Consider the following 19589-nt stretch of genomic DNA (forward strand, 5'->3'; position numbering starts at 1 on the left):
TATAGTTCTACACACACCCTCCTGTAGTCCTACACACACCCTCCTATAGTTCTACACACAACCTCCTATAGTCCTACACACACCCTCCTGTAGTCCTACACACACCCTCCTATAGTCCTACACACACCCTCCTATAGTTCTACACACACCCTCCTATAGTTCTACACATACCCTCCTATAGTCCTACACACACCCTCCTATAGTTCTACACACACCCTCCTATAGTCCTACACACACCCTCCTATAGTTCTACACACACCCTCCTATAGTCCTACACACACCCTCCTATAGTTCTACACACACCCTCCTATAGTCCTACACACACCCTCCTATAACTGTACACATACCCTCCTATAGTTCTACACACACCCTCCTATAGTCCTACACACACCCTCCTGTAGTCCAACACACACACCCTCCTGTAGTCCTACACACACCCTCCTATAGTCCTACATACACCCTTCTATAGTCCTACACACACCCTCCTATAGTTCTACACACACCCTCCTATAGTCCTACACACACCCTCCTGTAGTCCTACACACACCCTCCTATAGTTCTACACACACCCTCCTATAGTCCTACACACACCCTCCTGTAGTTCTACACACACCCTCCTATAGTCCTACACACACCCTCCTGTAGTCCTACACACACCCTCCTGTAGTCCTACACACACCCTCCTGTAGTCCTACACACACCCTCCTATAGTCCTACACACACCCTCTTATTGTTCTACACACACCCTCCTATAGTCCTACACACACCCTCTTATTGTTCTACACACACCCTCCTATAGTCCTACATACACCCTTCTATTGTTCTACACACACCCTCCTATAGTCCTACACACACCCTCTTATTGTTCTACACACACCCTCCTATAGTCCTACACACACCCTCCTGTAGTCCTACACACACCCTCCTATAGTCCTACACACACCCTCCTATAGTTCTACACACACCCTCCTGTAGTCCTACACACACCCTCCTATAGTTCTACACACACCCTCTTATTGTTCTACACACACCCTCCTATAGTTCTACACACACCCTCTTATTGTTCTACACACACCCTCCTATAGTCCTACACACACCCTCCTGTAGTCCTACACACACCCTCCTATAGTTCTACACACACCCTCCTATAGTCCTACACACACCCTCCTATAGTTCTACACACACCCTCCTATAGTTGTACACACACCCTCCTATAGTCCTATACACACCCTCCTATAGTTCTACACACACCCTCCTATTGTTCTACACACACCCTCCTGTAGTCCTACACACACCCTCCTATTGTTCTACACACACCCTCCTATAGTTGTACACACACCCTCCTATAGTCCTACACACACCCTCCTGTAGTCCTACACACACCCTCCTATAGTCCTACACACACCCTCCTATAGTTCTACAAACACCCTCCTATAGTCCTACACACACCCTCCTATAGTTCTACAAACACCCTCCTATAGTCCTACACACACCCTCCTATAGTCCTACACACACCCTCTTATTGTTCTACACACACCCTCCTATAGTCCTACACACACCCTCCTGTAGTCCTACACACACCCTCCTATAGTCCTACACACACCCTCCTATAGTCCTACACACACCCTCTTATTGTTCTACACACACCCTCCTATAGTCCTACATACACCCTTCTATTGTTCTACACACACCCTCCTATAGTCCTACACACACCCTCTTATTGTTCTACACACACCCTCCTATAGTCCTACACACACCCTCCTATAGTCCTACACACACCCTCCTATAGTTCGACACACACCCTCCTGTAGTCCTACACACACCCTCCTATAGTTCTACACACACCCTCCTATAGTCCTACACACACCCTCCTATAGTCCTACACACACCCTCCTATTGTTCTACACACACCCTCCTATAGTTGTACACACACCCTCCTATAGTCCTATACACACCCTCCTATAGTTCTACACACACCATCCTATAGTCCTACACACACCCTCCTATAGTCCTACATACACCCTCCTATTGTTCTACACACACCCTCCTATAGTTCTACACACACCCTCCTGTAGTCCTACACACACCCTCCTATAGTCCTACATACACCCTTCTATAGTCCTACACACACCCTCCTATAGTTCTACACACACCCTCTTATAGTTCTACACACACCCTCCTGTAGTCCTACACACACCCTCCTATAGTTCTACACACAACCTCCTATAGTCCTACACACACCCTCCTGTAGTCCTACACACACCCTCCTATAGTCCTACACACACCCTCCTATAGTTCTACACACACCCTCCTATAGTTCTACACATACCCTCCTATAGTCCTACACACACCCTCCTATAGTTCTACACACACCCTCCTATAGTCCTACACACACCCTCCTATAGTTCTACACACACCCTCCTATAGTCCTACACACACCCTCCTATAGTTCTACACACACCCTCCTATAGTCCTACACACACCCTCCTATAACTGTACACATACCCTCCTATAGTTCTACACACACCCTCCTATAGTCCTACACACACCCTCCTGTAGTCCAACACACACACCCTCCTGTAGTCCTACACACACCCTCCTATAGTCCTACATACACCCTTCTATAGTCCTACACACACCCTCCTATAGTTCTACACACACCCTCCTATAGTCCTACACACACCCTCCTGTAGTCCTACACACACCCTCCTATAGTTCTACACACACCCCCCTATAGTCCTACACACACCCTCCTGTAGTCCTACACACACCCTCCTATAGTTCTACACACACCCTCCTATAGTCCTACACACACCCTCCTGTAGTCCTACACACACCCTCCTATAGTTCTACACACACCCCCCTATAGTCCTACACACACCCTCCTGTAGTCCTACACACACCCTCCTATAGTCCTACACACACCCTCCTATAGTCCAACACACACACCCTCCTATAGTTCTACACACACACTCCTATAGTCCTACACACACCCTCCTATAGTTCTACACACACCCTCCTATTGTTCTACACACACCCTCCTATAGTCCTACACACACCCTCCTATAGTTCTACACACACCCTCCTATTGTTCTACACACACCCTCTTATTGTTCTACACACACCCTCCTATAGTCCTACACACACCCTCCTATAGTTCTACACACACCCTCCTATTGTTCTACACACACCCTCCTATAGTCCTACACACACCCTCCTATAGTTCTACACACACCCTCCTATTGTTCTACACACACCCTCCTATAGTCCTACACACACCCTCCTATAGTTCTACACACACCCTCCTATTGTTCTACACACACCCTCCTATAGTCCTACACACACCCTCCTATTGTTCTACACACACCCTCCTATAGTTCTACACACACCCTCCTATAGTCCTACACACACCCTCCTATTGTTCTACACACACCCTCCTATAGTTCTACACACACCCTCCTATAGTCCTACACACACCCTCCTATAGTTCTACACACACCCTCCTATAGTCCTACACACACCCTCCTATTGTTCTACACACACCCTCCTATAGTCCTACACACCCTCTTATTGTTCTACACACACCCTCTTATAGTCCTACACACACCCTCCTATAGTCCAACACACACACCCTCCTGTAGTCCTACACACACCCTCCTATAGTTCTACACATACCCTCCTATAGTCCTACACACACCCTCCTATAGTCCTACACACACCCTCCTATAGTTCTACACACACCCTCCTGTAGTCCTACACACACCCTCCTATATAGTTCTACACACACCATCCTATAGTCCTACACACACCCTCCTATAGTTCTACACACACCCTCCTGTAGTCCTACACACACCCTCCTATAGTCCTACACACACCATCCTATAGTCCTACACACACCCTCCTATAGTTCTACACACACCCTCCTGTAGTTCTACACACACCCTCCTGTAGTTCTACACACACCCTCCTGTAGTCCTACACACACCCTCCTATTGTTCTACACACACCCTCCTATTGTTCTACACACACCCTCCTGTAGTCCTACACACACCCTCCTATAGTCCTACATACACCCTTCTATAGTCCTACACACACCCTCCTATAGTTCTACACACACCCTCCTATAGTTCTACACACACCCTCCTGTAGTCCTACACACACCCTCCTATAGCTCTACACACAACCTCCTATAGTCCTACACACACCCTCCTGTAGTCCTACACACACCCTCCTATAGTCCTACACACACCCTCCTATAGTTCTACACACACCCTCCTATAGTCCTACACACACCCTCCTATTGTTCTACACACACCCTCCTATAGTCCTACACACACCCTCCTATAGTCCTACACACACCCTCCTATTGTTCTACACACACCCTCCTATAGTCCTAGACACACCCTCCTATAGTTGTACACACACCCTCCTATAGTCCTACACACACCCTCCTATAGTTCTACACACACCCTCCTATTGTCCTACACACACCCTCCTATAGTTCTACACACACCCTCCTATTGTCCTACACACACCCTCCTATAGTCCTACATACACCCTTCTATAGTCCTACACACACCCTCCTATAGTTCTACACACACCCTCTTATAGTTCTACACACACCCTCCTGTAGTCCTACACACATCCTCCTATAGTCCTACACACACCCTCCTATAGTCCTACATAGGGCTGGGTATTGATTCAAATTCCAAGAATCGATCTGATTCCAATTCTGAAGATTAAGAATCGATTTTTTTCGATTTAATCCGATTTAATTGATTCGATCCGATTCGATCCAATTTCGGGGTTTAGTGTTATTAAAAATGTATTTGAGCTGTTTCCTGACTGTGTACCCTCCTGTAGTTCTACACACACCCTCCTATTGTTCTACACACACCCTCCTATAGTCCTACACACACCCTCTTATTGTTCTACACACACCCTCCTATTGTTCTACACACATCCTCCTGTAGTCCTACACACACCCTCCTATAGTTCTACACACACCCTCCTGTAGTCCTACACACACCCTCTTATTGTTCTACACACACCCTCCTATTGTTCTACACACACCCTCCTGTAGTCCTACACACACCCTCTTATTGTTCTACACACACCCTCCTGTAGTCCTACACACACCCTCCTATAGTCCTACACACACCCTCCTATAGTTCTACACACACCCTCCTATAGTCCTACACACACCCTCCTATAGTCCTACACACACCCTCCTATAGTTCTACACACACCCTCCTGTAGTTCTACACACACCCTCCTATAGTCCTACACACACCCTCCTATAGTCCTACACACACCCTCTTATTGTTCTACACACACCCTCCTATAGTTCTACACACACCCTCCTATAGTCCTACACACACCCTCCTATAGTTCTACACACACCCTCTTATTGTTCTACACACACCCTCCTATAGTTCTACACACACCCTCCTATAGTCCTACACACACCCTCCTATTGTTCTACACACACCCTCCTATAGTTCTACACACACCCTCCTATAGTCCTACACACACCCTCCTATAGTTCTACACACACCCTCCTGTAGTCCTACACACACCCTCTTATTGTTCTACACACACCCTCCTATTGTTCTACACACACCCTCCTGTAGTCCTACACACACCCTCTTATTGTTCTACACACACCCTCCTGTAGTCCTACACACACCCTCCTATAGTCCTACACACACCCTCCTATAGTTCTACACACACCCTCCTATAGTCCTACACACACCCTCCTATAGTCCTACACACACCCTCCTATAGTTCTACACACACCCTCCTGTAGTTCTACACACACCCTCCTATAGTCCTACACACACCCTCCTATAGTCCTACACACACCCTCTTATTGTTCTACACACACCCTCCTATAGTTCTACACACACCCTCCTATAGTCCTACACACACCCTCCTATAGTTCTACACACACCCTCTTATTGTTCTACACACACCCTCCTATAGTTCTACACACACCCTCCTATAGTCCTACACACACCCTCCTATTGTTCTACACACACCCTCCTATAGTTCTACACACACCCTCCTATAGTCCTACACACACCCTCCTATAGTTCTACACACACCCTCCTGTAGTTCTACACACACCCTCCTATAGTCCTACACACACCCTCTTATTGTTCTACACACACCCTCCTGTAGTTCTACACACACCCTCCTATAGTCCTACACACACCCTCCTATAGTCCTACACACACCCTCCTATAGTCCTACACACACCCTCCTGTAGTTCTACACACACCCTCCTATAGTCCTACACACACCCTCCTATAGTCCTACACACACCCTCTTATTGTTCTACACACACCCTCCTGTAGTTCTACACACACCCTCCTATAGTCCTACACACACCCTCCTATAGTCCTACACACACCCTCCTATAGTCCTACACACACCCTCCTGTAGTCCTACACACACCCTCCTATAGTCCTACACACACCCTCCTATAGTCCTACACACACCCTCCTGTAGTGCTACACGCACCTCCTGATTTTGCCAAGTCAAAAGTGTCCTGAGGGCAACAATTTTGATGATGTCCCAGGGCCAACATACACCCCAGCCAATCAAAAGCACTTAATGTCTATGACATCATCAAAATGAGCCCGTTTAATTTTCTGAAGAAATTCAAATGAACTAAGGTAACTGACTTCTGCCAAAGCCTCAGGTAAGCACAATTATATTAATTTCTTGCATTTACATTTACAATTTTTACATTACAAAAATGTATAAAAATACATTTAGAATATTAATTCGAACAATAAAGGAATATTATAATACATAAAATATTACGATTTACAGTGAATGGTGCATAAATGCTTAAATAAATATAGCGGTGCGTCCCTACTTCGCGGATTTTCGTTTATCGCGGGTGGTTCTGGAACGTAACACACGCGATAAACGAGGAAACACTGTACATGAAATACAGGTATTTCAATGCAGTGCTGATGTTAAGCCAAATTTGTAGTTAGCTTATCTAGCTAGCTGTCCTAGCTAACTAGCAAGAACGACCAGCTCCACAGTGCATAGGAATGTAGGGATATATATACATTCATTTCCATATATCTGTATTACTTATATAGACAGTACTAAGATAAGCAGACAGGTTTTGAAAAGCATCTTCTTGAGTCCATCATAATGTGTGTCGTCCTGAGTCCATCATAATGTGTGTTGTCCTGAGTCCATCATCGAGTGTGTCGCCCTGAGTCCATCATAATGTGTGTCGTCTTGAGTCCATCATTATGTTGTCCTGAGTCCATCATTATGTTGTCCTGAGTCCATCATTATCTGTGTTGTCCTGAGTCCATCATTATGTCGTCCTGAGTCCATCATAATGTGTGTTGTCCTGAGTCCATCATTATGTGTGTTGTCCTGAGTCCATCATTATCTGTGTTGTCCTGAGTCCATCATTATGTCGTCCTGAGTCCATCATTATCTGTGTTGTCCTGAGTCCATCATAATGTGTGTTGTCCTGAGTCCATCATAATGTGTGTTGTCCTGAGTCCATCATTATGTCGTCCTGAGTCCATCATTATCTGTGTTGTCCTGAGTCCATCATTATGTGTGTTGTCCTGAGTCCATCATAATGTGTGTTGTCCTGAGTCCATCATAATGTGTGTTGTCCTGAGTCCATCATAATGTGTGTTGTCCTGAGTCCATCATTATGTGTGTTGTCCTGAGTCCATCATAATGTGTGTTGTCCTGAGTCCATCATAATGTGTGTCGTCCTGAGTCCATCATTATGTGTGTCGTCCTGAGTCCATCATTATGTGTGTTGTCCTGAGTCCATCATAATGTGTGTTGTCCTGAGTCCATCATAATGTGTGTCGTCCTGAGTCCATCATTATGTGTGTCGTCCTGAGTCCATCATTATGTGTGTCGTCCTGAGTCCATCATAATGTGTGTCGTCCTGAGTCCATCATAATGTGTGTCGTCCTGAGTCCATCATAATGTGTGTCGTCCTGAGTCCATCATAATGTGTGTTGTCCTGAATCCATCATAATGTGTGTCGTCCTGAGTCCATCATAATGTGTGTCGTCCTGAGTCCATCATTATGTGTGTGTTGTCCTGAGTCCATCATAATGTGTGTCGTCCTGAGTCCATCATAATGTGTGTCGTCCTGAGTCCATCATAATGTGTGTTGTCCTGAATCCATCATAATGTGTGTCGTCCTGAATCCATCATAATGTGTGTTGTCCTGAATCCATCATAATGTGTGTCGTCCTGAGTCCATCATAATGTGTGTCGTCCTGAGTCCATCATAATGTGTGTCGTCCTGAGTCCATCATAATGTGTGTTGTCCTGAATCCATCATAATGTGTGTTGTCCTGAATCCATCATAATGTGTGTCGTCCTGAGTCCATCATAATGTGTGTTGACCTTGTGTTTATTGTTCTGCCAACAACAATAATAATGTTGTAACATAAAATAAGTTACATTTTAATCATGATGTTGGTTATACTTCTTATTATATCGTATTTCCTTTTCAGCAACTACATTTACTGGTCAGGAATAACCAAATGGCTGCTGAAAAGTAAGTTTATATTTAAATTGTAAGTTTTTGAAGCACTATATTTGAATTAAAACAATATTTACATTGTGTACATTAGTTTGATTGAGTATAGTTTATTTGCATCAGTGTCATTGTTTTTCTCTTACTGTTCACTACAGATGGAGACACAAGCCAACCAGTCTTGTTGTATACAGTGACTCCCTAGCTACACTCGATGACAATCAGTGGATCGATGATGTCATTCTAGAACTAGAATTCAGGTTAGAATGAAAGATTTTTGGGTAAATTTTACAAATAAAATTTTACATATTTTACAAGCTTGTTTAATGCAATTTGAGTCAAATTTACAAAATAACCAAATTAGAAGTAATAGGTTCCATATAGGTGAGATCTGTAAATGCTTTGTCCCAATAGTAACCACTCTTACTGCACTACATTAACTACAACAGTCTGACCTGACATTTTATTGAGCTTAATTATCTTTCATTAATATTTTTAGGAATATCTATTCATCTCTACGTCCCCCATTACAGAGAAAGACTTACTTCTTTCCTGTTTTATTTGGTAACAAACTGGAGCGTAGGTAAGACGTTTGTTACTTCATGACATCATGAGCAGCCATGCTTCATGATGGTTGCTCTTAGAGGATAGGTGCACTTGCAAAGTTCCACTGCTTCTTGCCCCAACAGACCTGATCCAGCCCAACAACTGATTAGCAAGTTCATGGGCTGGATAGGTGTTAGGCCAGGGATAAAATGTGTAGGGCACAGATTCCCCAGACTAGAAAAATATCATAGCCTTATATGTTTGTGTTTGCTTATGTTTAAAACTTGAATCCATGGCGTTGTGCTGTGCATTTTATACATCTGAGTTTATATATATATATATATATATATATATATATATATATATATATATATATATATATATATATATATATATATATATATATATATATTAGTGCTGTCAATTCCAGGTGCCGCGATTAAAAGTCCTCACCAGGATTTTGCTCAGGCTCCCTGGATTGTGTTGATTCCACAAATTTTACCTGGATTGCTAATTAGAAAATCTAGCAAGCTTGAGCAAAATCCTGGTGAGGACTTTTAATATATAATATTAATATATATATATCATTCTAATACTCATTTTAAGTTGTAAACAATATTTTTTAACTTCTCACTTGTTTTCAGTAGCCAAGGTGATTACAATGAAGCCATATCCTGGGTGAAAGCTGGAAGAATTTTCAGTCGGGAGTATCTTTTCATGTGTCAACATGTGAATGGGTAAGTATATGTTCACATGGCAGTGTTTATTCTGGAAAACAACTACACATAAACTACAAGTGGAGTGGATTTTAGTCAATGAGGCTATATCAAAATATTTAGTAGAAATAGACACTAACCCTAGTTTAGTAGAAATAGACACTAACCCTAGTTTTTACTTTAATCAAGGTGTAGAGTGTTTGCTTGAGGTGTGGTTGCTCCTGTCTGAATAATATTTTCTCCTCCTCTGTTTTGACTTTGAATTTGGGGAATTTTAACAGAAACCACTGGAGGCTGCTGATTATTTGCTTTCCAGGACTGGACCCTCTTGAAACAAAAAAACAAGGCAAGGCAAGGTGATGTGTTTCAGGTTTTCTTAATCAATTTTAATGTGGTTGCTATACTGAACACCTACTCGATAGATAGCAACATTTTAGATGTACCGTTAATTATGGTGCCACTTTTGTCTTATCAGGCCCTGTATCCTTATCCTGGATTCTTTACAGAGATCTGGTGGCAATGAAACCATTTGCAATATCAGAGGGTATATTTAAATATTTACAATTTATTAAAATACAACCAGAAAATTCATGTAATTTGTAAGCAGTATTAAAAACAATATATAGTGTAACCTCCTCTTACACTGTAGTAATAGTAGCAACCTGGCATTCTTTAAAATCTGGTATAATAAACCAAATAATTACTTCAGAAAATTACTTCAGTCTCTACAAAACAAAATTTTAATGCTAATACTTATACTTAGTGACAAGGGAGGTCACACTAAGTGCTGATAGCTTGATAGCTTTAACGTTTTTTTGTGGGGATATTTTCTGTATTTTCTGTTTCTATCTTTAAAAAATAAATGAATGGTATAATTTATTATCATTTTTGCATAGTACAGTATATATTTATATAATTTATAAAAACAATTTATTTTCTTTAACAGGTTTTTAAGTGCAGCCTGGGAACAGACACACAAAACTCCAAGAAGTTTTGCATCCCTTCCTGCTATTTCTGTTACTGTTCCCCAGCAAAGTGGATCAACAGAATGTGGCATTTTTGTCATCTTGTTTGCAAGGCGGTTCCTGGAGGTATCTTGAGAAATGTAATTTTGATTTATAAAAGTCAAATTTATAAATCTAATATATAAACTGACCTTTTCATATTATGATTGTCACTCTCACCTAGGATCTCCCAATAGATGTGTCAAAAGACATAATTGATAAAAGCCACTGGTTCACAATGGAGGATGCAAAGACAGCAAGGAAAGAGCTCAAAGAGAATATTCTCAGTTCCTGTGAAGTCTGTGCAGGTAGCATCTCCATTCTTCATCACTATGCACCAACTGTCATTTAGTGTACCATTGAAATTAAACGTTCCTTTTCATCTTCATAATTGCTTATTTTTTAAAACATTTTGAATCTCATGCTTTCACAGTTGAAAACAATGAGAGGCAAAAAGATCATGACAAAACAGAAGAGGTCAGAAACAATGAGGAAGACAAGATAGCCATGAAAAGAAAAAACAGAAGCAGTAATCAAATTAAAAGGGAAAGTGAATGGAAAGTATGTCCAAAAGAAAAGAAAAATGACAACAGAGAGGGCAAACAGAAGAAATCAGAGGACAAAACAGGTGAAAAAGGGACAATTAGAAATTTAGGTCAAGAGAATGAGATAATCGAGTGCAAAGAATGTGAAAAACAAGAGAAGACGCATGGTGTGGGTTGTGGTGAAAAGGAAAATGTTGTGGATCTACTTGAAGCTTTAGTAAAGGAAGATGAAAGCCTTGAGGGGTATGGAAAGGAGGAAGAATCGACAGGACAAGGAGAATGGAGTCAGAAAAAGCAAGGAATAGAAAGCAAAGGAAAAGTGTACAATGTCCTTGGAAGGTTAACAGTAACAGGAAAACATTACTGTGTTGATGAGGAAGAAATTAAGAGACGCGTGAAAGGAGAAAATATGTCAGCAAACGTATTGAGAAGCCTGATCAGGGTTACTGTTTCTTCATATTTTGAGTACAAATATACAAATATTTTCACTGACAAAAGAAAGTACGAGTTTTTATAATTAATTATATTTTTTAACAGGTTGGGAAACGGGACATTCCCAGAGAGGTATTAGCCCAACCAAAGAAGGCAAAGACCCAGGTGAGCATGTTTAGTGCTCTCACAGAGGGAGAAGCCCAGGACCTTGCTCTGGGTTATGGATCCAGCCTGACCAAGTACTTCCCCAAGGCCCAACTCATTCAGGGCATACCACCCGATGATGCAGCGGTCACAATGTAAGCTGAAGTACACTACAAGGGTCATTATTCATGTATTGGGTTAAGGATTCAACAATAAAGGTGGAGTAATTCTTTGTAGAATTATTGTTATATTTTAAAAAACTGCAGTCCACATGAGTTACTTGCACAAGAATGGTGGAGACAATTACACTGGTACCTAAAAATCTAATTTCACTGTTAAACAAACAAAGAAAAGAAAGACAATAATGACATTTCACAGGTTTTTAATGAATGTGTTATCATATTTTACACTGAGCTACATTATACATTTAGCTTTAAAAAATCAACACCATATTAAGCATACACATAAACACATTTTATTCCCAGCAGACTATTAAGAAGTGCAAAGTTCACTATGTTTTATTTTTCTTTCTCTATAGGAAAACCATAAAGAAGATAAGACAAAACCTGCATGAGTTGGGCCCAGATTCTGACTTTTCTTTAAAAACACACAATTTTGGCCCAGTTGCAACAGATCTTTGCCTATCTTTTGTAGAGGATCAACTAAAATAGTAAAAAAAAAAACCTCCAAATCCAAAATACTACAAATTTCATTGTACTCTTTACAATATGTGAATTAGTTTTGTATTCTTTTTAGTCTCTTACATTTTCTAATTAGTTTTTGCCTTTTTTTCATTGGAAAGCTTTTAAAATTTTCTGCCTTATCACATTGACTGGCTTTTTTCTTTTTTGTTCTGTTTTGAAATATTGGAAATATTTTCCTTGTTTTGTCATCACTGCAGCTCTTAATAAAGCTTGATGCATTTTGATTGTTTGCTCTATGCACTTCGACTCCAAGCTCATGTATCTTATTTGATATATGCACTGGGACCTTTTTCCATTTGCAAACAACTTCCAGTATATATTTAAGCTCTCTTACTGAGGAACTGTGCCTTTGGTTGACATCAACAGTTGCTGAAAGACATGGACTCTGTGATTGTGGAATGGCCACAGATTCCAAAGCTGTTCCAAAAAGTTCATGTGCAACAAGTAGACAAGCACATTTGTTATAATGTGAAAAAGAACAACAGGTACATGTGTTAGTAGTAATGCATGGTTTAAATGGGCCTTTTCTGCACAGACCTTCAATGATCAGTTGTTTGTTGTCTTGGCAAAGAATAGTATACTTGCAATTTTTAAGCAAGTTATTAGCATGCACCTGTAATTGTGTGCTTATATTTGGAAAGATTTCCTCATCATCCTTTTGTAAAAGATTTATCAAAAGCAAATGCTTACATGTTCGACCTCTACAACCAATGACACAACTACAATAATGTTCTGCAGGGCAAACATTATAAACCACTTCTAAAGAGGTTTCTGATGGCACATGATATATAAATGTATCTGTCTGTATCAAATTAATTTTACCCATCCAACCATTTTCTCGCATTCTATTGGCACATTTAAAAGTGCTTTCTTGAACTGCCTCCAGAGGGTTTAAGACCCTTCCGACTGCCTGCAGATCCTGAATTATGTTGAAGTATGTGTTTGTCTTCCCCAGAAGCAATTCAATGAGGTTATCCAGTCTTCGGTTTCTTACACCACAAAGAAACTGGTACTTGAGGCGGTGAAAAAAGCTTTGAAAAAAAAAAAGTTAAAACTTGTAACATTTACAAAATACAAACATATAATAAGTAAATATTTTCACACCTACTGAAATTTTAAACATGTTTATTCTAGATATTAGACTATAATTGTCCCCATTAAGGGAAACTACCTAGAAATATTTCTAATAACTTATGTGGATAAATTAAGAAAGTTTTTCTATGACAGATGAGTATTATATGTCCATATACTATGGATTAGCACAAACAATTTTTTTATCATAATGAATAAGTTACTGCCCTATAAGTTAATAAGCAGAAATTTACCGTTCTATAAGATTGTTGGTATCGGAGTCACCATGGTTATAACATCGACCAAAGTCAGCCCACATATGACCAATTTTCTCCCAGTTGTTTTGAAAGTATATGCATACTTCTTTAAACTTGGCAAACTGGCAAAGGAACATCTCTGAGGTTTCATTAAATTCTTCTTTCTGTCATACAAGAATTATATATGCAGCATTTTAATATTAATGTCCTGTCATTTATCTATATTTGTTACAGATTTATATGTATCCACACAGAAACAGTAAAGTAATACAACATACTGTAGAGCATGATTTCAGTTTTGTGAAAAACTGCATGATGCCCTGTCTTGTTTCTGCGTTATCAGCTCCACTAACACCAGATTCTCCTCTTGATAGCCAGCGCATCACTGCCTGTAATTTAAGAAAAGAAACATGTTTTTCCATTACAAAACGTACAAAAAAAAACATTGTGTATATATTTTATGGTAATTTGCATACATTTATGCTTTAAAATTCCATTACTAAGGCAGATAGAAAATTGCAAGTATTTATGCAATGTTGTATACAAATATACTTTCCTAAAAAATTTTCACTGACAACAATATTAAAATGTACTTGCTTGTGTAACATGGTACCAGCAGAGCAAAATGTCTGACTCATGAAATACTTTCCGAAGAGCATTAATTTGTCTTTGGTCTTTGTCCACCATGAAGCATCTTTACAAGAAAAAAAATACAACAGATATAAATACAGAAAATATAACTAATATAACTATTTTAAAACAACAATTTGTTGGAATAATTATTTAAAATCAGAGACATTTATATTTCTACATGCATGTATTATTACCTTGGCGCTACTGTGAATACAGGCCTCAGTTTTTCTAATGCCAGCTCAAGTGTGGCTTGCTTTTCATTTCCTAAGATGAGATATGCAACAGGTATGCCGTGACCATGGCTGTCTCTAATGGCAAGTGTTAATAAAGGGAAGTCATACTGATTTACACAATAGGTGGCATCCATGAACACAATGTCTTTCCCATATTTCTCAAGATTGTTCCACATAGATGGTGTTTGAATAACAATGATGAGATCTGTGGAATCAGTGTAGGCTTGATAGAAAATCACATGCTCCTTGAGTGGGCCTTCAAGAAGTTTTGATGTGCTTTGGGAATCATCTTTGTGTAAACGGCATCTACGCATCATGCATGTTCGAATGTTTTCAATGTCCTTTGGTGTAACAAAATAGGCACGGCTGTTCAAGTCATGATATCCTTTCTCCTTAGCCCATTCATGAGCTTTGACAAGAATGGTATCTGGTTTCACACCCAATTGTAAAAAGTTTTCAATTTCTTTAACTAGCTCAGGACATATACTTTGCACGTGTCCCTCTGATTGGTCATCTGGGCTGTGGCCTGAATGCACATTGAATGTTCTTTGTACTATTGCAATATAATTGACCCATTCTGTTTTTATTTTAAATGAAATATAGGCCTTACATCCTTTTGCCTTATGGCTTCGAGGTCTAGGTTTTCCAGAGCGGCTGCAGTGGTATAAATAGTATCCGTTCCTTTGGTCAGTAACACTCGAAGAGCAAGTACATCTAAAAGTTCCTAAAGAGGACCCCATTGTCTTTATTATATTCATTATGAATTCTTCAGGATTCTTTTCTTTTGTTAAGATGTGGACTTCTAGATTTGCTTCTTTGTTGTGTGATTTTCTTTTCTCTTCCTGAAAGACCATTTTTCTAATGCAGTCTTCCATCTTCAATCTGAATATGACAATAAAAACAAATAAAACAGTTTTTAAGTATACTCATCTTCAGGATGACAAACACAATGATGGACTCAGGGCGACACACACAATGATGGACTCAGGATAACATAATGATGGACTCAGGACGACAAACATAATGATGGACTCAGGACGACACACATTATGATGGACTCAGGACGACACACATTATGATGGACTCAGGGCGACACACTCGATGATGGACTCAAGACAACATAATGATGGACTCAGGACGACACACATTATGATGGACTCAGGACAACACGCACGCACTATGATGGACTCAGGACAACACACATAATGATGGACTCAGGACGACACACATAATGATGGACTCAGGACGACACACATTATGATGGACTCAGGACAACACACATTATGATGGACTCAGGACAACACACATTATGATGGACTCAGGACAACACACATTATGATGGACTCAGGACAACACACATTATGATGGACTCAGGACGACACAGATAATGATGGACTCAGGACGACATAATGATGGACTCAGGACAACACAGATAATGATGGACTCAGGACAACACACATAATGATGGACTCAGGACAACACACATAATGATGGACTCAGGACAACATAATGATGGACTCAGGACAACATAATGATGGACTCAAGACGACACACATTATGATGGACTCAGGACGACACACATTATGATGGACTCAGGACGACACACATTATGATGGACTCAGGACAACATAATGATGGACTCAGGACGACACACATTATGATGGACTCAGGGCGACACATTATGATGGACTCAGGGCGACACATTATGATGGACTCAGGGCGACACACATTATGATGGACTCAGGGCGACACACTCGATGATGGACTCAGGACAACACACATTATGATGGACTCAGGACAACACACATTATGATGGACTCAAGAAGATGCTTTTCAAAACCTGTCTGCTTATCTTAGTACTGTCTATATAAGTAATACAGATATATGGAAATGAATGTATATATATCCCTACATTCCTATGCACTGTGGAGCTGGTCGTTCTTGCTAGTTAGCTAGGACAGCTAGCTAGATAAGCTAACTACAAATTTGGCTTAACATCAGCACTGCATCGAAATACCTGTATTTCATGTACAGTGTTTCCTCGTTTATCGCGTGTGTTACGTTCCAGAACCACCCGCGATAAACGAAAATCCGCGAAGTAGGGACGCACCGCTATATTTATTTAAGCATTTATGCACCATTCACTGTAAATCGTAATATTTTATGTATTATAATATTCCTTTATTGTTCGAATTAATATTCTAAATATATTTTTATACATTTTTGTAATGTAAAAATTGTAAATGTAAATGCAAGAAATTAATATAATTGTGCTTACCTGAGGCTTTGGCAGAAGTCAGTTACCTTAGTTCATTTGAATTTCTTCAGAAAATTAAACGGGCTCATTTTGATGATGTCATAGACATTAAGTGCTTTTGATTGGCCGGGGTGTATGTTGGCCCTGGGACATCATCAAAATTGTTGCCCTCAGGACACTTTTGACTTGGCAAAATCAGGAGGTGCAGTTCTACACACACCCTCCTGTAGTCCTACACACACCCTCCTATTGTTCTACACACACCCTCCTATAGTCCTACACACACCCTCCTATAGTCCTACACACACCCTCCTATTGTTCTACACACACCCTCCTGTAGTCCTACACACACCCTCCTATAGTCCTACACACACCCTCCTATAGTTCTACACACACCCTCCTGTAGTCCTACACACACCCTCCTATAGTCCAACACACACACCCTCCTATAGTCCTACACACACCCTCCTATAGTCTGTCCTGCTCTGTGTGTGATGGCTCTGCCTTCCTCAGCCTCACTCTTCAGAATGGATTTATATCGCAGCCCTGTGTGCCCCTCCTGTTCCTGCCCTCACTTCTTCCCTCACCTCTCCCTGCCTCCTGCTGTCTACAGCTGAACCCTCTCTCTCTCTCTCTCTCTCTCTCTCTCTCTCTCTCTCTCTCTCTCTCTCTCTCTCTCTCTCTCTCTCTCTCTCTCTCTGTCTAGCCTCTTCCTCATTAGAGCCCCACCAAGGTCTTCCCTCTTCCTGCCTGGGTGACACGTCATGTCTTTAGTGAAGGTCATTCTCTCCTATAAAGAGTCCAACAGCACACCGCCCATTCCTGCGTGATCACTCCTCTCTGCCAATGCAAATGGCATTGTTTTTGCACATGTGCACATCAGACTCATAAAGTTATACTAGAGTCCTCTACAGCCTCTGGCTTGTTATCGAAAACCTTGTAATTCAACCCCCCCCCCCCCCCCCCCCACCACCACCACCACCACCTCCACCACAACCTCCTCCTCCACTCGTCAATCAGTGGTGTCCTCCCCAGAGGACACACGAGGAGAAGCGCAATATTAACAGCTCTGCTCTCACTGTTAAAGAAGTTCTCTGCTTTAGTGGGTCTCCTGATTCTTTGCAGGTTTTCTACTGTGGTTCTGTCGTTCCGGAGGTAGGAGATCCTGGAAGACTGAGCCACTTTCATGGCTGTGACAGTTTTGATCCTTGAATGGGTGAAGGTCTGGACTGGAGATGTGATGTTGTTTTATGGGTGGAGGCCTGGACTGGAGATGTGATGTTGTTTTATGGGTGGAGGCCTGGACCGGAGATGTGATGTTGTTTTATGGGTGGAGGCCTGGACCGGAGATGTGATGTTGTTTTATGGGTGGAGGCCTGGACTGGAAATGTGATGTTGTTTTATGGGTGGAGGCCTGGACTGGAGATGTGATGTTGTTTTATGGGTGGAGGCCTGGACTGGAGATGTGATGTTGTTTTATGGGTGGAGGCCTGGACTGGAAATGTGATGTTGTTTTATGGGTGGAGGCCTGGACTGGAGATGTGATGTTTTATGGGTGGAGGCCTGGACCGGAGATGTGATGTTGTTTTATGGGTGGAGGCCTAGACTGGAAATGTGATGTTGTTTTATGGGTGGAGGCCTGGACCAGAGATGTGATGTTGTTTTATGGGTGGAGGCCTGGACTGGAAATGTGATGTTGTTTTATGGGTGGAGGCCTTTATGGGTGGAGGACAAATTACAAAAATGAAGAGACCAGGGCAATAACCGCTGGTCCTCTGTACTGAGTTGATGTGATATGTGGGGTATGTGTCTCTGTGCATGTGTGTATGTGTGTGTGTCAATCAAAGTTTATTTGTATAGCGCTTTTCACAACACATGTTGTCACAAAGCGCCTTACAGGATTTAAAAGGTTAACAATACTACGGGTCCAGAACCCTAATGAGCAAGCCAAGGGCGACAGTGGCGAGGAAAAACTCCCTAAGATAGTGGGGAATAGGAAGAAACCTCGGGAGAACCAAGACTCAAAAGGGAACCCATCCTCCATTGGGCGGCCCGTTAACACACAGATTACACAAAATACAGACAAATACACAAGTCACACACAAATCACACAATCAGACTAAGTAAAGGTAAAAATGAAAGTTCTGGGTTATGATATTGTCACTGTAAATGTCTGTTGATGAACGCCAGGCTTTCATTCCGTGTCGGAGCAGCGATGCTGGTATTGTAGGCTCCGACTGCAATGTTACTCTCCAGGTGAACCTCGGAGAAAAGATACGAGATGTAGTAAATATGTAACAGATTAATCAAAGGCCAAACTAAACAGATGAGTCTTTAATCGAGTTTTAAACATTGAGACTGTGTCTGAGTCCCGAATAGAGGCAGGAAGATTATTCCACAATTGTGGAGCTTTAAAAGAAAAGGCTCTTCCACCTGCTGTGATCTTTTTGATCCTAGGAACAGTTAATAACCCTGCGTCCTGCGAGCGAAGTGAAC

At 41.3% G+C, this 19589-nt stretch overlaps 3 protein-coding genes across 4 annotated transcripts; 2 read left to right on the forward strand and 1 right to left on the reverse strand.

Annotated features, from left to right (window-relative positions):
• The first annotated feature begins 6690 nt into the window (after nucleotides 1-6690).
• Nucleotides 6691-10209, forward strand: LOC143524952 (uncharacterized). Its single transcript, XM_077018354.1, has 6 exons — nucleotides 6691-6706; nucleotides 8529-8572; nucleotides 8710-8811; nucleotides 9051-9134; nucleotides 9742-9834; nucleotides 10095-10209. Exons 2-6 carry the CDS (start codon nucleotides 8559-8561, stop codon nucleotides 10171-10173), a joined length of 372 nt encoding a protein of 123 aa, XP_076874469.1. The 5' UTR covers nucleotides 6691-6706; nucleotides 8529-8558; the 3' UTR covers nucleotides 10174-10209.
• A 90-nt stretch (nucleotides 10210-10299) lies between these two features.
• LOC143524918 (uncharacterized) lies at nucleotides 10300-12616 on the forward strand. 2 transcript variants are annotated; one of them, XM_077018323.1, is made up of 6 exons: nucleotides 10300-10357; nucleotides 10760-10904; nucleotides 11002-11125; nucleotides 11251-11804; nucleotides 11900-12093; nucleotides 12477-12616. In XM_077018323.1, exons 3-6 carry the CDS (start codon nucleotides 11056-11058, stop codon nucleotides 12607-12609), a joined length of 951 nt encoding a protein of 316 aa, XP_076874438.1. In that variant the 5' UTR covers nucleotides 10300-10357; nucleotides 10760-10904; nucleotides 11002-11055; the 3' UTR covers nucleotides 12610-12616. The 2 variants fall into 2 exon arrangements, with proteins under 2 accessions (XP_076874438.1, XP_076874439.1); XM_077018324.1 differs by lacking the exons at nucleotides 10300-10357; nucleotides 10760-10904 and having other exon boundaries at nucleotides 10924-11125.
• A 356-nt stretch (nucleotides 12617-12972) lies between these two features.
• On the reverse strand, nucleotides 12973-15377 carry LOC143526175 (uncharacterized). Its single transcript, XM_077020823.1, has 6 exons — nucleotides 14798-15377; nucleotides 14564-14664; nucleotides 14249-14355; nucleotides 13968-14134; nucleotides 13333-13673; nucleotides 12973-12989 (listed from the first exon to the last, which is right to left on the reverse strand). The coding sequence occupies exons 1-6, from the start codon at nucleotides 15151-15153 to the stop codon at nucleotides 12973-12975; spliced, it is 1089 nt and encodes a 362-aa protein (XP_076876938.1). The 5' UTR covers nucleotides 15154-15377.
• Between the last annotated feature and the right edge of the window lie 4212 nt (nucleotides 15378-19589).

Source organism: Brachyhypopomus gauderio, chromosome 10, assembly GCF_052324685.1.
Source record: "Brachyhypopomus gauderio isolate BG-103 chromosome 10, BGAUD_0.2, whole genome shotgun sequence".
Lineage (NCBI taxonomy): Eukaryota > Metazoa > Chordata > Actinopteri > Gymnotiformes > Hypopomidae > Brachyhypopomus > Brachyhypopomus gauderio.